At 39.6% G+C, this 23837-nt stretch overlaps 1 protein-coding gene across 1 annotated transcript in view; it reads right to left on the bottom strand.

Annotated features, from left to right (window-relative positions):
- Positions 1 to 23837, bottom strand: part of TMEM123 (transmembrane protein 123) — an 80959-nt gene that overhangs the window by 39840 nt on the left and 17282 nt on the right. Inside the window, exons 5-9 of the mRNA XM_002692936.5 lie at positions 22863 to 22919; positions 18847 to 18903; positions 13432 to 13491; positions 11326 to 11382; positions 8358 to 8414 (exon numbers count right to left, since the gene is read on the bottom strand). Coding sequence (XP_002692982.2) covers positions 8358 to 8414; positions 11326 to 11382; positions 13432 to 13491; positions 18847 to 18903; positions 22863 to 22919 — 288 coding nt within the window. The remainder of the gene's footprint in view (positions 1 to 8357; positions 8415 to 11325; positions 11383 to 13431; positions 13492 to 18846; positions 18904 to 22862; positions 22920 to 23837) is intronic.

Here is a 23837-nt window from a genome sequence, read left to right as displayed (position 1 = left end):
AGTGAAGTCGCTCAGTCATGTCCTGACTCTTGCAACCCCATGGACTGTAGCCTACCAGGCTCCTCCATCCATGAAATTTTCCAGGCAAGAGTACTGGAGTGGGTTGCCATTTCCTTCTCCAGGGGATCTTCCCAACCCAGGGATCAAACCCGGGTGTCCCGCATTGCAGGCAGACGCTTTACCTGATACCAACTACTGCTTAATTCTATAATCAGTACATCAAAGTCTTTTTTTTTTTTTTTAATACTATGCATCTGGGAAAGTTATTCTTGAGCAATCTCTATGTATTACTGTACATGACTGAATAGATAAGTCAATAATATTTGTCTGAAAGATGACATGAGAGTCCAGAGCAAGCTAAAAAAATGAGTGTCGTGTATTCAATGACATGTAAGTTCATTCTCCTATTCAAACTAGAATTCAGATTCAGCAAGGACCCACTGGGCACTCACTGTGTCAGACCCTCGTGGGCATACTGAAAGACAATAGGAACAGAGGGTCTGGTATCTGGCTTTCTGCCCTAGGTTTACTTTTGGGGGGAGAGGACACCTATGCTTATCTTCTACACCATCTGTGAAAAGGAACAAAAGTATTAAAAACTGCTCCTTTATTTTTCTCATTTCTGTTGCTGTTTCGCATTTCTCAGGATTTCTGGGATTTCTGCATTGAATTCTCAGTGCATGTGCATCCTGCACCGTTTCTTTCTCCTAACCTCCATTTATCACGACCTCATGGCCCCCACAAACCCAAGCTAACATCCACAATTTCCTGGGTTTTCCCAGAACTCATACAGCGGGCTGGTTACCCAGCCCCATACCTCTAACCCTTAAAATGACTTAACTGTTAAACATCTGCTGTTCCCTTTTAAAGCTCACATCACAATCAAGTACAAGCAACAGTTCTTGATCTGAATTGGAAGCTTTTCATCTGGCTCCTAATTATAACTTCGGGATAGCAGCACACTTCAGGAAAGAAAGCACCAGAACAGTTCCAATTTATTACTATACCTGCTGTCTTGAAAGTACAGAGAATATGAAGGTGCACTGTGGTTTAGAATCACCGTAACATTTTATGCCTAAAGAACTAACACCTACCTCGACTCGAACGACAACAAAAAAGACCCAGAAAAGTTAATGAAGTAGCCAGAATCCACATTTCTGGCCTCTTCTTCTGAAGTGTGCTCTACTATGTTTTTGATGTTTCAAAATACAACTCTTTCATATTAAACATTGTATTCCCACTTCATAATTCCTGTACGTAATAAGTGCACACCCATGGCTGCATGCCGGCCACATGACACAGAGATTCACTCCTTTTTCACACCTGCACGAATTATTCCTTCTGCCTGCAATGCTCTTCCTTCTGTTATGTGCAGGGCCAGCTCCTTCCTGTCAGTCAGGGCTCAGCTCAGATGACCCCACCTCAGAGAGGTCCTCCCAGACCACCCGGTCTGAAGCAGCCCTTCCTCAGTCATTCTCCACCACACACACATAATATCCTGTTTGTTTCTAAAAATCACGATCTGAAATCACCTTCAGTTGATTATCTCATAGTTTGTATGTCCCCACCCCTCGTAGCTCAGTCAGTAAAGAATCTTCCTGCAATGCAGGAGACCCAGGTTTGATCCCTGGGTTTGGAAGATCCCCTGGAGAAGGGAATGACTACCCACTCCAGTATTCTTGCCTGGAGAAGCCCCATGGACAGAGGAGCATGGCAGGCTATAGTCCATGGGGTTGCAAGAGTCAGACATGACTTAGTGACTCAGCCTGAAACTGAACATAATGATTTCCCACTCTACATTCCTTGAAATCTACATTCCTACAAAATCTAATGATGTTAAAAATTATCAGCAATTTTCAAATGCAATCTCATAAACATGAGTTGAACAAAACAAAGTCTTTGAGGAGTTGAAGCACTTCCTTAAGTACACAGTAACCTTCGGAGTACTCAGAGAAACTATTTCCTATGTCAACTCTCTGGTTAGAAATAACAATATCTATATCTACATCTCTGTCCATCTAACACCATCTGCATCTGAGGTAACCTGTCAGGTCATCTGGTTCCTGTCTTATAGCAGCTTACAACCTAACTGGAAGTTTCCATCTAATGTTTCTTTCATACATAAACCATTTTACCTAAAGGAAATAAAGGAAGGTACTGAGGAATATGAGATTATGTACCTGATGAATTCTTTCCACATCAGTAAGGCTTCTAGTGTTTTCATTGGGGGTAAAAGTTTGAATAATTATTTGAGTAAGCTGTTCCCAAATTTCCACTACCCTCTTCTGCAGAAATCTAACACTCAAACCAGGTGCATCTGTTCAAAACTGCTATGGTCCTGTCGGATCTGTCGATAAAGCCAACCCTACTAGAGTAGCCCAAGCAACTGTACCAAGCCAAAGGCAATCATGTATGGCGAGAACATTAAGGGAGGTCAAATGCTTTGAATACAGCTTTGTAAAATTATGCCCAAGAAAAGAGCTTCAGACTGGATGGTGGTACCTTGAACCTGAGAATCCCCTTTTAGGGGAAGCATTAATCCTAGCTGATCAAGAAAAATGCTCCTGTATCCTGACTGATACTGAACTGTTGTTCTGATATCTACTGTCCATTCTAGACTATGTTACATTTCCTTGCCCAAAACCTGTTATGAAAAACAATCTGGGCCTGTGCCTTTCTTGCACAGGAAGGATAAATCTGTCCATCCACAGACTCTAAACAATATGCTCTCAGACTATACATGAAATGGGGGAAATTATTTTCTAAGTAGATGAAGCATCAAACAAGTCCCTGTAGAAAAGAATGTCAAAAGTATGTCTGTCTTCAAATAATTATTAGAACATACTAAAAAATAAAACCATCACATGTAACTCTGTGGTACAGTTAAAAAGTAACCTTAATTCCTGTTTCTTTGACCTCAAGTGTCTATCTTACTCTACAGACAAAAAAATCCAGCTAGAATAACAGATAAGATTGGAGCACGGACCAGTCAAGTCTGAAAAACATACACAGTGGTTCTTTGTAAATCAGCAACTACAAAATATGTACTTGGTTCCATATAGTGTTAGGTGCCAAGATGAATAAATCATAGAAAGCACTCACAGAACTCAGATGGAGACCAAAAACAAACAAACAAAATCGAGAACAATTGGATTTGCTGAATTCAATATGGTGAGTCCAATGTAACAGTGATACAGATACATGTTTTAAGTGGTACTGCTGGCAGTCTCCTCTTTTGCCAACAGTACATTCCTAGAGAACACATCATACAGGATTTCTCAAAGGTACTGTTTTCCTTTTGGGACTGGTGCCAAATAAACTACACTAAATTGCACCCAATAAATTGGTAAACAGTATGTTCAAATGACAATTTTTCTACAATTAGAAATGTTACTAACAAAACAAAATACTAAGCATTAAAGTGAAAGTGAAGTCGCTCAGTCGTGTCTGACTCTTTGCGACCCCATGGACTGTAGCCTACCAGGCTCCTCTGTCCATGGGATTTTCCAGGCAATAGTGCTGGAGTGAACTGCCATTTCTTTCTCCGGGGATCTTCCTGACCCAGGAATGAAACCCGGGTCTCCTGCATTGTAGACAGACGCTTTACCGTCTGAGCCACCAGGAAGTCTTGGTGGCTTCTCTAATAGCTCAGTTGGTAAAGAATCTGCCTGCAATGCAGGAGACCCTGGTTCGATTCCTGAAGATCTGCAGGAGAAGGGATATAGGCTACCCACTCCAGTGTTAAGCCAATGTGGCTACATACTGACCAGTAACTATTGTTAATTTCCACTAAGCATTATGTCCAATTAAAAAAACAAATCCAACAGGTTGCATAAGGATCTTCAAGCTTCAGAGATATATCAAAGGGATAAAACAGTTATGCAAAAATCTTACACAATAAACAAAACATTTTTATAATAGCTGTATTTATCTGGTCTCTTCAGGAAAAAATTTGAGGCAATGCTTTTTCGCCCTCAAGATAAATACCCTGAGCTAGAAGGAACATTTAAAGTTATCTCATGGACTCTAACGTGTGTGTATGTGTGTGATCAGTCATGTCTGACTCTTTGTGACCCATTGGACTACAGTCTGCTAGGCTCCTCTATCTGTGAAATTTTCCAGGCAAGAATACTGGAGTAAATTGCCATTTCTTAATCCAGGGTATCTTCCCAATCCAGGGATCAAGCCTGAAGCTGTTTTCAAAGTACTGCACTGACCTTTAACGATAATTCAGCAAGAAAAATAACGGTATGATCAGACTTTCATAATTCATGTAAATATAATTTTTAAAAAACAAGTAAATTAAATAGATGTACACAGAATAGCTTTTAGGTAAACTTTTAAAAATTTCCCTAAATCTTCTGGTACCTTAGAACCTTAAAATTTTGTTAAATTCAGCTAAATAATGAGTTAAACTCATTGAATATCTGAATCATTTTCAAATAAGAAAAAACACTGAAAAAGTAAATACTGAACACAGATTTATCCAGTTTTGGCTTTCTTTGACAGAGTTACTAAAGATATTTGGTTTTCTTAGTAAACATGTTTTGTGCCATGCTAAAAGAACTGTACTATGAGAAAGCATGATTCTAGAAATTATGAAGGGTATTCATAAATTGACTAAAGAATGCTTTATTAGAAACCAAGGTTACCAGGGGTTAAGAATTCTAATCCTTTAACATAATTAAAGCTACAAGAAATAGTAAGTGAAAAATCTTCATATATAAGAAAAATAGGATGGTAAAAGAAGGTATAAGAGATGTATTTTTGTTGAAATAAAAGAAAATAACTGTCCTAAAGCAGGCTTATCATTTCAGAAAGGGAAAGAGGAAAAACACAGAATAAAATCTGAAGGGGTATTATGAAAGTTGTAGGATTTTGGAAAGAGAATCTGGGAAAGGAATTTTATGAGTGATCAAGGTGGGTAAGATTGAACGAATTTGTTGTAAGGGTTTGAAAAAAATAAGCTTTAATATCAATAGTGTACTTATGTAAAACTGGAACTTAATTTTCCATCATCTACTAAAAGACCAAAGTTTGCTTGGACTATGATCTGCTTCTGAGAAAATTCTATGAAAGTTTTCTTTCTTACCTTTTAAGTACTCTTGTCTACAAAGCAAAGATTTTGTGTTTTACCAAAATTATTTTTCTGTGCTTCATGTTATCTCAATCAGATCTTTGTTTTTACTTATGAAAACAAAGTCTTTCCAATTTTAAAAGAGCTAAATTTTGCTCAGAACTATGTAACCTTCTTAGGTAATAAAGTATTGATTTATAATAATCTGTGATCATATTTAGTCAGATGTCTGAACGCTTCTGATGTTTTTGACAAACTTCCCCAAGATCAAACTCTAAATAAACTCTTTTTGACCTGAAAGTAACACTGGATATTTCCAGAGGGCTCCTACAACATCTCAAAAGATTTGTTTTCTTTCTTACAAAAAGAGAAATCAAACTAATTAGGTTCATTTGGCACGTTAAACTATATGGGAAGCACTGTTAAATAAGTGATGATAAACCTTCTTAGGTTATAATGCATGGTGAATGTTATTTATATAAATGTTCCAGAAATTTTATAAAATTCTGATATATCCTGGTATGATGTTATCAGTCATAATCTAGTTAGTCTCTTAAAATGTATGTCACAGAAATAACCAACTTCAGTAATCTGTTCATAGTGTATTCCTGAGAGACGAAACCTCAGACACCACACTCTGCAGTCTGGAAATTTCATCTCTAGAAAGACTCCTTTCAATCCCACTGAAAAGGCCTCAATCAGGTACTGTTAACCAACCTTATGTCATCAAATTCCAAAAGAAATACTCTTGGATTAACACATCACATGTAAAGAAAGCATCAAACCCAGAGTGGACTTGCACTGGTGACTTGAAAACAAAGACCTCTAAGAAATGAAGCAGACGACATCTGAAGGAGACAGCTGACAGAACCAGGCCAGTATACCTTTTTCTCTCGTTCTTAGGAAGACAATGCCCTTATTGGCATTTCCCAAACTACCGCAAAACGGGGAACTTCTCTGACCATTGGATCTATCATTAGAAACTTCAATCTGTTCATGATACTGGAAATACCTCATTTTTCCCTGTAACCAATTTCTCATCACCAACATCTGCTGGATCATAGAAAAAGTTAAGGGAATTCCAAAAACATCGGCTTCTGTTTCACTGACTATGCTAAAGTCTTTGACTGTGTGGATCACAACAAACTGGAAATTTCTTAAGAGATGGGAATACCAAACCACCTTACCTGCCTCCTGAGAAACCTGTATGCATGTCAAGAAGCAACAGTGAGAACTGGACATGGAACAACAGATTTGTTCAAAATTGGGAAAAGAATATGCCAAGGCTGTATATTGTCACCCTGCCTATTTAACTTCTATGCAGAGTACATCATGCGAAATGCTGAGCTGGATGAAGCACAAGCTGGAATCAAGATTTCCAGAAATATCAATAACCTCAGATATGCAGATGACACCATCCTTATGGCAGAAAGTGAAAAACTAAAGATAAAGAGCCTCCTGGTGAAAGTGGAATAGGAGAGTGAAAAAGCTGACTTGAAACCCAACATTCAAAAAACGAAGATCATGGCATCTGGTCCCATCACTTCTTGGCTAATAGATGGGGTGAAAGCAGAAACAGTGATGTTTTATTTTCTTGGGCTCCAAAATCACTGAGGATGGTGACTGCAGCCTTGAAATGAAAAAACGCTTGCTCCTTCGAAGAAAAGGTATGACAAACCTAGAAAGCATACTGAAAATCAGAGACATCATTCCACTGACCAAGGTCCACACAGTCAAAGCTATGGTTTTTCCACTTGTCATGGGTGGATGTGACTCGGACCATAAAGAAGGCTGAACACAAAAGAATTGATGCTTTTCAATGTGGTGCCGGAGAAGATTCTTAAGAGTCCCTTGGACAGCAAGGAGATCAAACCAATCAATCCTAAAGAAAATCAACCCTCAATATTCATTAGAAAGACTGATACTGAAGCTACAATACTTTGGCCACCTGATGCAAAGAGCTGACTCAATGGAAAAGACCCTGATGGTGGGAAAGATTGAGGGCAAAAGAAGAAGGGGGCAATAGAGGATGAAGTCATTGGATGCATTAATCACTGATTAATCAGTGATCTGATTAAAGGGACAAGAGTTTGAGCAAACTCCGGGAGACATGAAGGACTGGGAAGCTTGGCATGCTGCAGTCCATGGGGTCACAGACACAGACACAACTTGGTGACTAAACATCAACAAATCACTTACATGTGGAATATAAAATGTGGAGCAAATGCACCTATCTATGAAGTAGAAACAGACTCACAGACATACAGAACAGACATAGGGTTTCCAAGGGGGAGCCTGGGTCGGGGAGGGAAGGACTAGGAGTCTGGGGTTAGTAGATGCAAACTGTTGCATTTAGAACTGAAAACCACAATGGTGCTCAGGGAACTCCATTTACTATTCTGGAATAAACCACAATGGAAAAGAAAACAAAAAGGAATGTATACATGTATATAACTAAACCATTTTGCTGTATGGCAAAAATGGACACAACGTTGTAAAATAACTGTAGCTCAATAAAAAATTAATAAAAAATATCCATGACAATCAATAAATATTTGTTGAATAAAAGTAGAAAAAATGGGCCCAGTGATAGGATTTGTGTACCTTTTTTAAGTTTCTACCTCTGTCACTCTTAATAAAGGCAGTGAGAAGATAAACTAAATATCACTTAGAAGAAACATGCGTTACTATTATGTATAACATCAGTCAGGTTCCTATCTATCCATGTTAATTCAGAAAATCAAGGAAGAAATCCATCTCTCCCAAACTAAAATCATAACAAAAAAGCCTAATCTACTGTTTCAATAAGGAAGCAAGGAGGTGGATTGAAATCTAACTGATGGGTGAAATATAAGAAGAGACTTCAACCAGTCCACCAAAGCAACTTAAGGATGCCATGGCTGACCAGTTTAAAGTGATTTCTTCCACCAGCAAGATCAGCAGATTTATGAATTCTAGTTCACATCCATAGGCAGAGCACACAATGTCACACTGAAAAATGTGCTTGAAAATTCAGTAATAAATTCCAGTATGTTTTTATTAATAGTTTTAGAATTTACTCACAACTTTGCTAGATTGAGAAAGATGGTGAATCCAGTGAACTATCATTTCCTGATGCCTACTAAGGGAAGCCTTTGATGGTAGGCTTTAAGTATTCACAAACACACAAATCATGGTTAAGACAGGCCTGTGTACAGGCTTACATGTACCGGACTAGCTGATATTACTTTATGTATGCTAGGCAGATAGATAATCTGTTTTCTGACCTTTTTAAACTCACCTTCTTTTTGACCACCAGGCTTTTCTTCAGACTGACCATTATTCTGGTTTGGAGATCCTAGAAAAACAAATATTCTGTGAAGAACGGATATCAATATTTAACTAATGATATGTGCAATATGCTTCTTTTTTTTTTAGTGGCCTCTGGTGGGTGAGAGGGTAGATGATTCCACAGGAAATTCTACTTTTGTACTGTTTCTATGAAACATGCCTTGAAACTGTTCATAAATCTAGATCTGCATCACTGGATTTTTTCAGACAGAAGACATACAGTTAATGTAACACTTACCAGGTACTTACTATGTGCCAGCCACTGATAAAATAGATTGGACATGAGGCCATGTGGTTATGAGGAATTTATACTACTGACAACTCTGCTCTTCTGAGGAGAGTGGACCTCATTACTATTAAAGAGTGCCCCAGGTCTGGTACACCAGCATGCCTAACGTCATACAATGGAGAGAAGATGAAGTGCTTTGGGTTTTCACGTAAACTTGGAAGCCTTCTTGATATAATTCTTTGAATTTTTAATTACTAACTTAAAATTTAGAAAAAGTTTGGAGGAATTCGTGCTCCACTTAAGCAACTTTTCAGGGTGCATTATTCACCCTGGATCTTTATATAATGGAAGATTAAACACATATATTACATGGGAGGTAAGCAAGTATGTTATTGTGTACTTTCCCAAAGAAGGCTGCCCCCACACCAAAAACCTCCCAAGTACAAAGAAAGTATGCAAAAACAATTCTGAAGAAGCTATGTTTACTCTGTCTGCCAATTTCTTCCTCTTGCTGGAATCATAATCCATTTATACAAAAAGACTATAGTATGAAGATTAAACCTGAAAGAGATCAAGATCAGCAGACTATGTATTTAGATGTATTTAGCAGCAGGTAGCAAATAATTGACAATATTACGAAGGGCTTACTACATGCCACGCCTTGTGGGGAGCATGTAACCTGCATTAGCCCATCTAACCCCCCAAACAATTCTGCGACAGGAACACACCTAGGCAGTGACAGAAGGGAACTACATTTACTATTCTGCAATAAACCACAATGGAAAAGAAGATAAAAAGAATGTATACATGTATATAACTAAGTCATTTTGCTGTACAGCAGAAATGAACACAACATTGCAAATTAACTGTACTTCAATAAAATATTACTAAAAAATCTCCATGACACTGCACAACACTGTGAATGTATTTAATGCCACCTCTACACTGATAAATGACTACATTTTGAATTTTGTTATGTGCATGTTTCAACAATAAAATAACACAAAAAACAAAGAAAAACTCCAAGAAGTCAGAGCTTGTTCCCTTTTGTACTGTGTCCACACATTCAGATCAGATCAGATCAGATCAGTCGCTCAGTCGTGTCCGACTCTTTGTGACCCCATGAATCGCAGCACGCCAGGCCTCCCTGTCCTTCACCAACTCCCGGAGTTCACTGAGACTCACATCCATTGAGTCAGTGATGCCATCCAGCTATCTCATCCTCTGTCGTCCCCTTCTCCTCCTGCCCCCAATCCCTCTCAGCATCAGAGTCTTTTCCAATGAGTCAACTCTTCGCATGAGGTGGCCAAAGTACTGGAGTTTCAGCTTTAGCATCATTCCTTCCAAAGAAATCCCAGGGCTGATCTCCTTCAGGATGGACTGGTTGGATCTCCTTGCAGTCCAAGGGACTCTCAAGACTCTTCTCCAACACCACAGTTCAAAAGCATCAATTCTTTGGCGCTCAGCCTTCTTCACAGTCCAACTCTCACATCCATACATAACCACAGGAAAAACCATAGCCTTGACTAGATGAACCTTTGTTGGCAAAGTAATGTCCCTGTTTTTGAATATGCTACCTAGGTTGGTCACAACTTTCCTTCCATGGAGTAAGCGTCTTTTAATTTCATGGCTGCAGTCACCATCTGCAGTGATTTTGGAGCCCAGAAAAATAAAGTCTGACACTGTTTCCACTGTTTCCCCGTCTATTTCCCATGAAGTGGTGGGACCGGATGCCATGATCTTCGTTTTCTGAATGTTGAGCTTTTAGCCAACTTTTTCTCTCTCCACTTTCACTTTCATCAAGAGGCTTTTTAGTTCCTCTTCACTTTCTGCCATAAGGGTGGTATCATCTGCATATCTGAGGTTATTGATATTTCTCCTGGCAATCTTGATTCCAGCTTGTGTTTCTTCCAGTCCAGCGTTTCTCATGACATACTCCACACATTAAAGACACTCATAAATACTTGTTGAATAAAAGTAGAAAATATGGGTCCAGTGATAGGATTTGTGTGCCTTTTTTAAGTTTCTACCTCTGTCACTCTTAATAAAGGCAGTGAGAAGATAAACTAAATATCACTTAGAAGAAACATGCGTTGATGGTACTATTATTTATAACATCAGTCTGCTCCTATCTTTACATGTTAGTTGAGAAAATCAACGAAGAAATCCATCTGTCCCAAACAAAATGCACAAGAAAAAAGCCTCATCTATTGTTTTAATAAGGAAGCAATGGCGTGGATTGAAATCTAACTGATGGGTGAAATACAAGCAGGGTCTCCTTAGAGTCCACCAAGGCAACTTAAGGCTGCCATGGCTGACCAGCTTAAAGTGATTTCTTCCACCAGCAAGATCAGCAGATTTATGAATTCTAGTTCATATCCACAGGCAGAGCACACAATGTTACACCGAAAAATGTGCTTGAAAACTCAGTAATACATTCCAGTATGTTTTTATTAATAGTTTAGAATTAACTCACAACTTTGCTAGACTGAGAAAGATGATGAATCCAGTGAACTATCATTTCCTGATGCCTACTAAGAGAAGCCTTTGATGGTAGGCTTTAAGTATTCACAAACGCACAAATCATGGTCAAGACAGGTCAGTGTACCAGTTTACATGTACTGGACTAGCTGATATTACTTTATGTATCCTAAGCAGAGAATCCGTTTTCTGACCTTTTTAAACTTACCTCCTTGGTGACCATCGGACTTTTCTTTAGACTGATCATTATTCTGGTTTGGAGATCCTATAAAAACAAAGAAATATTCTGTGAAGAACGGATATCAATATTTAACTAACGATATTGGTAATGTGCTTCTTTTTTTTTTTTCCCTTTTGGCCTCTGGTGGGTGAGAGGGTAGGTGATTCCACAGGAAATTCTACTTTTGTACTGTTTCTATGAAACATGCCTTGAAACTGTTCATAAATCTAGATCTGCATCACTGGATTTTTTCAGACATAAGACATACAGTTAATGTAACACTTACCAGGTACTTACTATGTGCCAGCCACTGATAAAATAGATTGGACATGAGGCCATGTGGTTATGAGGAATTTATACTACTGACAACTCTGCTCTTCTGAGGAGAGTGGACCTCATTACTATTAATGAGTGGCCCAGTTCTTGTGCACCAGCATGCCTAACGTCATACAATGGAGAGAAGATGAAGTGCCTTAGGGTTTTCATGTAAACTTGGAAGCCTTCTTGATATAATTCTTTGAATTTTTAACTAGTAACTTAAAATTTGGAAAAAGTTTGGAGGAATTCATGCTCCACTTAAGCAACTTTTCAGGGTGCATTATTCACCCTGGATCTTTATATAATGGAAGATTAAACACATATTATTACATGGGAGGTGAGAAAGTATGTTATTGTGTACTTTCCCAAAGAAGGCCGCCCCCACACCAAAAACCTCCCAAGTACAAAGAAAGTATGCAAAAACAATTCTGAAGAAGCTATGTTTACTCTGTCTGCCAATTTCTTCCTCTTGCTGGAACCATAATCCATTTATACCAAAAGACTATGGTGTGAAGATTAAACCTGAAAGAGATCAAGGTCAGCAGACTATGTATTTAGATGTATTTAGCAGCAGGTACCAAATAATTGACAATATTACGAAGGGCTTACTACATGCCATGCCTGTAGTAATGTACTAATGCATGTAACCTGCATTAGCCCATCTAACCCCTCAAACAATTCTGCAATACAGCTAGGCGGTGACAGAAGGGAACTACATTTACTATTCTGCAATAAACCACAATGGAAAAGAAGATAAAAAGAATGTATACATGTATATAACTAAGTCATTTTGCTGTACAGCAGAAATGAACACAACATTGCAAATTAACTGTACTTCAATAAAAAATTACTAAAAAATCTCCATGACACTGCACAACACTGTGAATGTATTTAATGCCACCTCTACACTGATAAATGACTACATTTTGAATTTTATGTTATGTGCATGTTTCAACAATAAAATAACACAAAAAACAAAGAAAAACTCCAAGAAGTCAGAGCTTGTTCCCTTTTGTACTGTGTCCACACATTAAAGACACTCAATAAATACTTGTTGAATAAAAGTAGAAAATATGGGTCCAGTGATAGGATTTGTGTACCTTTTTTAAGTTTCTACCTCTGTCACTCTTAATAAAGGCAGTGAGAAGATAAACTAAATATCACTTAGAAGAAACATGCATTGATGGTACTATTATTTATAACATCAGTCTGCTCCTATCTTTACATGTTAATTGAGAAAATCAACAAAGAAATCCATCTGTCCCAAACTAAAAGCACAAGAAAAAAGCCTCATCTATTGTTTCAATAAGGAAGCAATGGCGTGGATTGAAATCTAACTGATGGGTGAAATACAAGCAGGGTCTCCTTAGAGTCCACCAAGGCAACTTAAGGTTGCCATGGCTGACCAGCTTAAAGTGATTTCTTCCACCAGCAAGACCAGCAGATTTATAAATTCAGTTCATATCCATAGGCAGAGCACACAATGCCATACCAAAAAATGTGCTAGAAAACTCAGTAATACATTCCAGTATGTTTTTATTAATAGTTTTAGAATTTACTCACAACTTTGCTAGACTGAGAAAGATGGTAAATCCAGTGAACTATCATTTCCTGATGCCTACTAAGGGAAGCCTTTGATGGTAGGCTTTAAGTATTCACAAACGCACAAATCATGGTTAAGATAGGCCTGTGTACAGGCTTACATGTACTGGACTAGCTGATATTACTCTATGTATGCTAGGCAGATAATCCGTTTTCTGACCTTATAAAACTCACCTCCTTGGTTGTTACCATTGGAGTTTCCTCCAGACTGAGGATTATTCTGCTTTGGAGATCCTATAAAAACAAAGAAATATCCTGTGAAGAACGGCCATCAATATTGGACTAACGATACTGGCATTATGCTTCTTTTTTTTTTCTTTCAGCCTCTGGGGGGTGAGAGGGTAGATTATTCCACAGGAAATTCTACTTTTGCACTGCTTCTATGAAACATGCCTTGAAACTGTTCATAAATCTAGATGTGTATCACTCGATTTTTTCAGACGGAAAACATGTAGCTAATGTAACACTTACCAGGTACTTACTATGTGCCAGCCACTGATAAAATAGTTTGGACATGAGGCCTTGTGGTTATGAGGAATTTCTACTGACAACTCTGCTCTTCTGAGGAGAGTGGACCACCCTTACTGTTAACGAGTGCCCAGGTCTGGTACACCAGCACGCCTAACTTCATACAATGGAGAGAAGAAGTGGCTTAGGGTTTTCACGTAAACTTGGAAGCCTTCTTGATATAACTCTTTGGATTTTTAACTAGTAACTTAAAATTTGGAAAAAACTTTGGAATAATTCTATGCTTCAGTTAAGCAACTTTTCAGGGTGCATTATTCACCCTGGATCTTTGTATAAGGGAAGATTAAACACATATATTACACGGGTGGCGAGCAAGTATGTGATTGTGTACTTTTCACAAAGAAGGCCTCCCCAACCCCCATAACCTCCCAAGTACAAAGAAAGTAACCAATAACAATTCTTATGGAGCAGCTTTACTCTCTGTGCAAATTTCTTCCTCTTGCTGGAACCATAATCGATTTATCCCAAAAGAGTATGGTGTGAAGATTAAACCTGAAAAAGATCAAGGTCAGTATGGGCTCGATAAAGGACAGAAATGGTATAGACCTAACTGATGCAGATGATATTAAGAAGAGTTGGCAAGAATATACAGAAGATCTGTACAAAGAAGATCTTCATGACCCAGATAATTACGATAGTGTGATCACTCACCTAGAGCCAGACATCCTGGAATGTGAAGTCAAGTGGGCCTTTGAAAAAATCACTACGAACAAAGCTAGTGGAGGTGATGGAATTCCAGTTGAGCTATTTCAAATCCTGAAAGATGATGCTGTGAAAGTGCTGCACTCAATATGCCAGCAAATTTGGAAAGCTCAGCAGTGGCCACAGGACCGAAAACCGTCAGTTTTCATTCCAATCCCACAGAAAGGCAATGCCAAAGAATGCTCACACTACTGCACAATTGCACTCATCTTACACGCTAGTAAAGTAATGCCCCAAATTCTCCAAGCCAGGCTTCAAGAGTATATGAACCGTGAACTTCCAGATGTCCAAGCTCGTTTTAGAAAAGGCAGAGGAACCAGAGATCAAATTGCCAACATCCGCTGGATCAAGGAAAAAGCAAGAGAGTTCCAGAAAAAACATCTGTTTCTGCTTTATTGACTATGCCAAAGCCTTTGACTGTGTGGATCACAATAAACAGTGGAAAATTCTGAAAGGGATGGGAATACCAGAGCACCTGACCTGCCTCTTGAGAAACCTATATGCAGGTCAGGAAGCAACAGTTAGAACTGGACATGGAACAACAGGCTGGTTCCAAATAGGAAAAGGAGTACGTCAAGGCTGTATATTGTCACCCTGCTTATTTAACTTTTATGCAGAGTACATCATGAGAAACACTGGACTGGAGGAAGCACAAGCTGGAATCAAGATTGCTGGGAGAAATATCAATAACCTCAGATATGCAGATGACATCAACCTTATGGCAGAAAGTGAAGAGGAACTAAAGAGCCTCTAGATGAAAGTGAAAGAGGAGAGTGAAAAAGTTGGCTTAAAGCTCAACATTCAAAAAACGAAGATCATGGCATGTGGTCCCATCACTTCATGGCAAATAGACGGGGAAACAGTGGAAACAGTGTCAGACTTTATTTTTCTGGGCTCCAAAATCACTACAGATGGTGACTGCAGCCATGAAATTAAAAGATGCTTACTCCATGGAAGGAAAGTTATGACCAACCTAGATAGCAGAGACATTCAAAAGCAGAGACATTACTTTGCCAACAAAGGTCTGTCTAGTCAAGGCTATGGTTTTTGCAGTGGTCCTGTACAGATGTGAGAGTTGGACTAGGAAGAAAGCTGAGCACTGAAGAATTGATGCTTTTGAACTGTGGTGTTGGAAAAGACTCTTGAGAGTCCCTTGGACTGCAAGGAGATCCAACCAGTCCATCCTAAATTAGGAGATCAGTCCTGGGGGTTCACTGGAAGGACTGATGCTAAAGCTGAAACTCCAATACGTTGGCTACTTCATGCGAAGAGTTGACTAATTGGAAAAGACCCTGATGCTGGGAGGGATTGGGGGCAGTAGGAGAAGGGGACGACAGAGGATGAGATGGCTGGATGGCATCTCCGACTCGATGGACATGAGTTTGAATGAACTCCGGGAATTGGTGATGTACAGGGAGGCCTGGTGTGCTGCGATTCATGGAGTCACAAAGAGTCAGACACGACTGAGTGACTGAACTGGAGCAACAGGGAGCAAATAATAGAGAAAATGATGAAGGGCTTACTACATGCCACACCTTGTGGGGAACATGTAACCTGCATTAGCCCATCTAGCCCCCAAAACAATTCTGCGACAGGAACACAGCTGGGCAGTGATAGAAGACCCACAGGAGACACATAGGAGACCACCCAGCTGTGTTTAGTTGCTCCAATGTGTCTGACTCTTTGCAATCCTGTGGACTGTAGCCCACGAGGCACCTCTGTCCATGGAGATGCTCCAGGCAAGAATACTGGAGTGAGTTGCCATGTTCTCCTCCAGGGGATCTTCCCAACCCAGTGATCAAATCCAGGTCTCCTGCACTGCAGGCGGATTCTTTACCATCTGAGCCACCAGAGAAGCCCATGAAAACTGGAGTGGGTAGCCGATCCCTTTCTCCAGGGGATCTTTCCCACCCAGGAATCGAACCAGGGTCTCGTGCCTTGCAGGCAGATTCTGGCCACGCAGCCAGTAAGTGGTGGATTCTCAGATGTGGACCAGGCTGTTTGAGTCCAAAGCGCATACATGAGAGTGCCAAATCGAAGTGCTGATTTTCTACAATCCTGCTTCTGCCCATATTCCCAGTTGTTGCATTGGTGATTGCTCAACCCTAACACAAGTTATCTTTTGAGTTTTCCTTCATCCTCACTCCACCATCCAAACCATTAGCAATGATTTCAGTTCCACACCCTAAGTAGATCTAGACTCTACCCTCTTATCCCCATTACCCCATGTCTTCATCTTTTGCCCAGATTACAAGAGCCTCCTGTTTTTCTCTCCCGGCTGTCGTCGTTCTTATGATGGATGTTTTCCGTTTTTCTTTTTTCTGCCTTGAGGAAGAAGGCAGAAACTGCCCTCTTTCTAAGCTCTTTCTAGTTTTAAGATCTCTTCATCCTTTTTCAAAAATACTTAGGAAGTACCTACTGTGTGCAAGCACTGAAACAAAGAATGTCTTGGATGATCTAAGTACAGGGAGGTGGGTGCTTTACGTGACAAAAAGAGAGCAAGTATTACAGCAGAATACTTCACTAAATGGACTTAAGTTCATAAAGTGCCACAGATTCATTAAAGATTAATTTCATCTCCTAATTGGCTACCCTTTATGGTGGCTTTTGAAGACTGCAATCACTTTATACTTAGCTTATTAAAAAGGTCCAACCAAGGTCCGCCTAGTCAAAGCTATGGTTTTGCAGTAGTCATGTGCAGATGTGAGTTGGACCATAAAAAGACTCAACACAAAATAATTGATGCTTTTGAATGTGGTGCAAGAGAAGATTCGTAAGAGTCTCTTGGACCGCAGTGAGATCAAACCAGTCAATCCTAAAGAAAATCAACCCTCAATATTCATTGGAAAGACTGATGCTGAAGCTACAATACTTTGGCCACCTGATGCAAAGAGCTGACTCGCTGGAAAAGACCCTGATGCTGGGAAAGACTGAAAGCAAAAGCAGAAGGGGACAACAGAGGATGAGGTGATTGGATGGATTACTCACGGATTAATCAGTGATCTGATTAAATGGACATGAGTTTGAACAAACTCCAGGAGACATGAAGAACAGGGAGGCTTGGCATGCTGCAGTCCATGTGGTCACAGAGTCAGACACAACTTAGTGACTAAACAACAACAAATCCCTTATATGTGGAACCCAAAAATGGAGCAAATGAACCTATGTTTGAAGTAGAAACAGACTCACAGACATACAGAACAGACTTATGATTTCCAAGGGGGAACAGGGGTTGGGGAGGGGGGGACTAAGAGTTTGGGGTGAGTCGATGCAAACTGTTACATATAGAATTGAGAAACCACAACAGTGCACAGGGAACTCCATTTACTCTTCTGGAATAAACCATAATGGAAAAGAAAATAAAAAACAATGTATACATGTATATAAGTAAGTCATTTTGCTATACAGCAGAAATGAACACAACATTGTAAATTAACTGTAGTTCAATAAAAAACTACTAAAAAATCTCCATGATACTGCACAACATTGTGAATGTATTTAATGCCACCTCAACACGGAAAAATGGCTAACTCTGTGAATTTTTAGTGATGTGTGTGTTTCAACAATAGAATAACACAAAAGACAGAGCTTGGTCCCTTTTGTACTGTGTCCACACATTAGAGACACTCAATAAATATTTGTTGAATAAAGTAGAAAAAATGGGTCCAGTGACAGGATTTGTGTACCTTTTTAAAGTTTCTACCTCTGTCACTCTTAATAAAGGCAGTGAGAAGATAAACTAAATATAATTTAGAAGACACATGCGTTGATGGTACTATTTATAACATCAGTCAGGTTCCTATCTATCCATGTTAATTCAGGAAATCAAGGAAGAAATCCATCTGTCCCAAACTAAAATCATAACAAAAAAGCCTAATCTACTGTTTCAATAAGAAGCAAGTGGGTGGATAGAAATCTAATTGATGGGTGAAATATAAGAAGGGTCTTCAACTAGTCCACCAAGGCAAATTAAGGCTGTCATGGCTGACCAGCTTAAAGTGATTTCTTCCACCAGCAAGATCAGATTTATGAATTCTAGTTCATATCCACAGGCAGAGAGTGCATAATGTCATACCAAAAAATGTGCTAGAAAACTCAGTAATAAATTCCAGTATGTTTTTATTAATAGTTTTAGAATTTACTCACAACTTTGCTAGACTGAGAAAGATGGTAAATCCAGTGAACTATCATTTCCTGATGCCTACTACGGGAAGCCTTTGATGGTAGGCTTTAAGTATTCACAAACACACAAATCATGGTTAAGACAGGCCTGTGTACAGGCTTACATGTACTGGACTAGCTGATATTACTTTATGTATGCTAGGCAGATAATCCGTTTTCTGACCTTTTTAAACTCACCTTCTTTTTGACCACCAGGCTTTTCTTCAGACTGACCATTATTCTGGTTTGGAGATCCTATAAAAACAAAGAAATATCCTGTGAAGAACGGCCATCAATATTGAACTAGGGGTACAGGCAATATGTTTCTTTTGGCCTCTGAGGGGTGACAGGGTAGATTATTCCACAGGAAATTCTACTTTTGCACTGCTTCTATGAAACATGCCTTGAAACTGTTCATAAATCTAGATCTGCATCACTGGATTTTTTAAGACGGAAAACATGTAGCTAATGTAACACTTACCAGGTATTTACTATGCGCCAGCCACTGATAAAATAGTTTGGACATGAGGCCTTGTGGTTATGAGGAATTTCTACTGACAACTCTGCTCTTCTGAGGAGAGTGGACTACCCTTACTATTAACGAGTGCCCAGGTCTGGTACACCAGCATGCCTAACTTCATACAATGGAGAGAAGATGAAGTGGCTTAGGGTTTTCATGTAAACTTGGAAGCCTTCTTGATATAATTCTTTGAATTTTTAACTAGTAACTTAAAATATGGAAAAATTTGGAGGAATGCAAGCTTCAGTTAAGCAACTTTTTAGGGTGCATTATTCACCCTGGATCTTTATATAATGGAAAATTAAACACATATTATTACATGGGAGGCAAGCAAGTATGGTATTGTGTACTTTCCCAAAGAAGGCCGCCCCCACACCAAAAACCTCCCAAGTACAAGGAAAGTACACAGAAACAATTCTGAAGAAGCTATGTTTACTTGGTCTGCCAATCTTCCTCTTGCTGGAACCATAATCCATTTATACCAAAAGACTATGCTGTGAAGATTAAACCTGAAAAAGATCAAGGTCAGTAGACTATGTATTTAGATGTATTTAGCAGCAGGTAGCAAATAACTGACAATATTATGAAGGGCTTACTACATGCCAGGCCTTGTGGGGACCATATAACCTGCATTAGCCCAACTAACCCCCAAAACAATTCTGCGACAGGAACACAGCTAGGCAGTGACAGAACACCACAGGAAGACCCACAGGAGACCCATAGGAGACCATCCGGCTGTGTTTAGTTGCTCCGTTGTGTCTGACTCTTTGCAATCCCGTGGAATGTAGCCCACCAAGCACCTCTGTCCATGGAAATTCTCCAGGCAAGAATACTGGAATGACTTGCCATGTTCTTCTCCAGGGGATCTTCCCAACCTAGCGATCGAATCCAGGTCTCCTGCACTGCAGGCGGATTCTTTACCATCTGAGCCACCATGGAAGCTCATGAAAACTGGAGTGGGTAGCTGATCCCTTTCTCCAGGGGATCTTTCCCACCCAGGAATCGAACCAGGGTCTCGTGCCTTGCAGGCAGATTCTGGCCACCCAGCCAGTAAGTGGTGGAGTCTCAGATGTGGACCAGGCTGTTTGATTCCAAAGCGCATACATGAGAGTGCCAAATCGAAGTGCTGATTTTCTACAATCCTGCTTCTGCCCACATGTTCCCAGTTCTTGCACTGCTGGTTGCTCAACCCGAACACCAGGAAGTTATCTTTTCATTCTTCCTTCTTCCTCACTCCACCATCCAATCCATTAGCAATGATTTCAGTTCCACACCCCAAGTAGATCTAGACTCTACCCACTTATCCCCACTACCCCATGTCTTCATCTTCTGCCCAGATTACAAGAGCCTTCTGTTTTTCTCTCCGTGCTGTTGTCACTCTTATGATGGATGTTTTCCATTTTTCTTTTCTCTGGATTGAGGAAGAAGGCAGAAACTGCCCTCCTTCTAGCTGTTTCTAGTTTTAAGACCTCTTCACCTTTTTCAAAAAATACTTAGGAAGTACCTACTATGTGCAAGCACTGAAACAAAGAATGTCTTAGATATCAAAGTACAGGGAAGTGGGTGCTTCACGTGACAAAAAAAGACCAAGTATTACAGCAGAATACTTCACTAAATGGAATTAAGTTCATAAAGTGGCACAGATTCATTAGATTAATTTGATCTCCTAATTGGCTACCCACTATGGTGGCTTTTGAAGTCTGGCAACCACTTTATACATAGCTTACTAAAAAGCAGAGATATTATTTTGCCTTCAAAAGTCCGTCTAGTCAAATCTATGGTTTTTACAGTAGTCAGGTACAGATGTGAGTCAGAACATACAGAAGGCTGAACACAAAGAATTGATGCTTTTGAATGTGGTGCCGGAGAAGATTCTTAAGAGTCCCTTGGACAGCAAGGAGATCAAACCAGTCAATCCTAAAGAACACCAACCTCAATATTCATTAGAAAGACTGATGCTGAAGCTATAATACTTTGGCCACCTGATGCAAAGAGCTGACTCATTGGAAAAGACCCTGATGCTGGGAAAGATTGAAGGCAGAAACAGAAGGGGGCAACAGAGGATGAAGTGACTGGATGGATTAATCACTAATTAATCAGTGATCTATTAAATGGACGAGTTTGAGCAAACTCTGGGAGACATGAAGGACAGGGAAGCTTGGCATGCTGCAGTCCATGGGGTCACAGACACAGACACGACTTAGTGACTAAACATCAACAAATCACTTACGTGTGGAATATAAAACATGGTACAAATGAACCTATCTATGAAGTAGAAACAGACTCACAGACATACAGAACAGACATAGGGTTTCCAAGGGGGAGCCTGGGTCTGGGAGGGAGGGACTAGGAGTCTGGGGTTAGTAGATGCAAACTGTTACATATAGAACTGAAAACCACAATGGTGCTCAGGGAACTCCATTTACTATTCTGGAATAAACCACAATGGAAAAGAAAATAAAAAGAATGTATACATGTATATAACTAAGTCAGTTTGCTGTACAGCAGAAATGAACACAACACTGCAAATTAACTGCACTTCAATAAAAAATTACTAAAAAATGTCCATGACACTGCACAACGTTGTGAATGTATTTAATGCCACCTCTATGCTGATAAATGCCTACATTGTGAATTTTACGTTATGTGTATGTTTCAACAATAAAATAGCACAAAAAGCAAAGAAAAACTCCAAGAAGTCAGAGCTTGGTCCCTTTTGTACTGTGTCCACACATTAGAGACACTCAATAAATATTTGTTGAATAAAGTAGAAAAAATGGGTCCAGTGACAGGATTTGTGTACCTTTTTAAAGTTTCTACCTCTGTCACTCTTAATAAAGGCAGTGAGAAGATAAACTAAATATAATTTAGAAGACACATGCGTTAATGGTACTATTATTTATAACATCAGTCAGGTTCCTATCTATCCATGTTAATTCAGGAAATCAAGGAAGAAATCCATCTCTCCTAAACTAAAATCATAACAAAAAAGCCTAATCTACTGTTTCAATAAGAAGCAAGTGGGTGGATTGAAATCTAATTGATGGGTGAAATATAAGAAGGGTCTTCAACTAGTCCACCAAGGCAAATTAAGGCTGTCATGGCTGACCAGCTTAAAGTGATTTCTTCCACCAGCAAGATCAGCAGATTTATGAATTCTAGTTCATATCCATAGGCAGAGCGCACAATGTCATACCAAAAAATGTGCTAGAAAACTCAGTAATAAATTCCAGTATGTTTTTATGAATAGTTTTAGAATTTACTCACAACTTTGCTAGACTGAGAAAGATGGTAAATCCACTGAACTATCATTTCCTGATGCCTACTAAGGGAAGCCGATGGTAGGCTTTGCTGCTGCTAAGTCATTTCAGTCGTGTCCAACTCTATGTGACCCCACAGATGGCAGCCCACCAGGCTCCCCCGTCCCTGGGATTCTCCAGGCAAGAACACTGGAGTGGGTTGCCATTTCCTTCTCCAATGCATGACAGTGAAAAGTGAAAGTGAAGTCGCTCAGTCATGTCCGACTCTTAGAGGCCCCATGAACTGCAGCCCGATGGTAGGCTTTAAGTATTAACAAATGCACAAATCATGGTTAACACAGATCAGTGCACAGGCTTACATGTACTGGACATGTACTGATATTACTTTATGTATGCTAGGCAGATAATCTGTTTTCTGAAATTTTTAAACTCACCTCCTTGGTTATCATTGGAGTTTCCTGCAGACTGAAGATTCTGCTGTTTTGGAGGTCCTATAAATACAAAGAAATATCCTGTGAAGAACGGCCATCAATATTGGACTAACGATACTGGCATTATGCTTCTTTTTTTTGTTTGTTTCTTTCGCCTCTTGGGGGCGAGAGGGTAGATTATTCCATAGGCAATTCTACTTTTGCACTGCTTCTATGAAACATGCCTTGAAACTTCATAAATCTAGATCTGCATCGCTCGATTTTTTCAGACTGAAGACATATAGCTAATGTAACCCTTATCAGGTACTTACTATGTGCCAGCCACTGATAAAATAGTTTGGACATGAGGCCTTGTGATTATGAGGAATTTCTACTACTGACAACTCTGCTCTTCTGAGGAGAGTGGACCACCCTTATGATTAACGAGTGCCCCAGGTCTGGTACACCAGCACGCCTAACTTCATACAATGGAGGGAAGATGAAGTGGCTTAGGGTTTTCACGTAAAGTTGGAAGCTATCTTGATATAATTCTTTGGATTTTTAACTAGTAACTTAAAATTTGGAAAAAACTTTGGAAGAATTCTATGCTTCAGTTAAGCAACTTTTCAGGGTTCATTATTCACCCTGGATCTTTGCATAAGGGAAGATTAAATATATATATTACATGGGAGGCGAGCAAGTATGTTATTGTGTACTTTTCCCAAAGACCTCCCCCACCACAAAAGCCTCCCAAGTACAAAGAAAGCAAGCAATAAGATTTCTGATGGTACTATTCTTACTCTGTGTGCAAATTTCTTTCTCTTGCTGGAACCATAACGCATTTATCGCAAAAGATTATGGTGTGAACATTAAACCTGAAACAGATCAAGGTCAGCAGACTATGTATTTAGATGTATTTAGGAGAAGGCAATGGCACCCCACTCCAGTACTCTTGCCTGGAAAACCCCATGGACGGAGGAGCCTGGTAGGCTGCAGTCC

The sequence above is a fragment of the Bos taurus genome, chromosome 15 (genome assembly GCF_002263795.3).
Source record: "Bos taurus isolate L1 Dominette 01449 registration number 42190680 breed Hereford chromosome 15, ARS-UCD2.0, whole genome shotgun sequence".
NCBI classification, from domain to species: domain Eukaryota; kingdom Metazoa; phylum Chordata; class Mammalia; order Artiodactyla; family Bovidae; genus Bos; species Bos taurus.
Note: the sequence above shows the minus strand (reverse complement) of the source record. Positions and strands in the feature narration are given on the sequence as shown.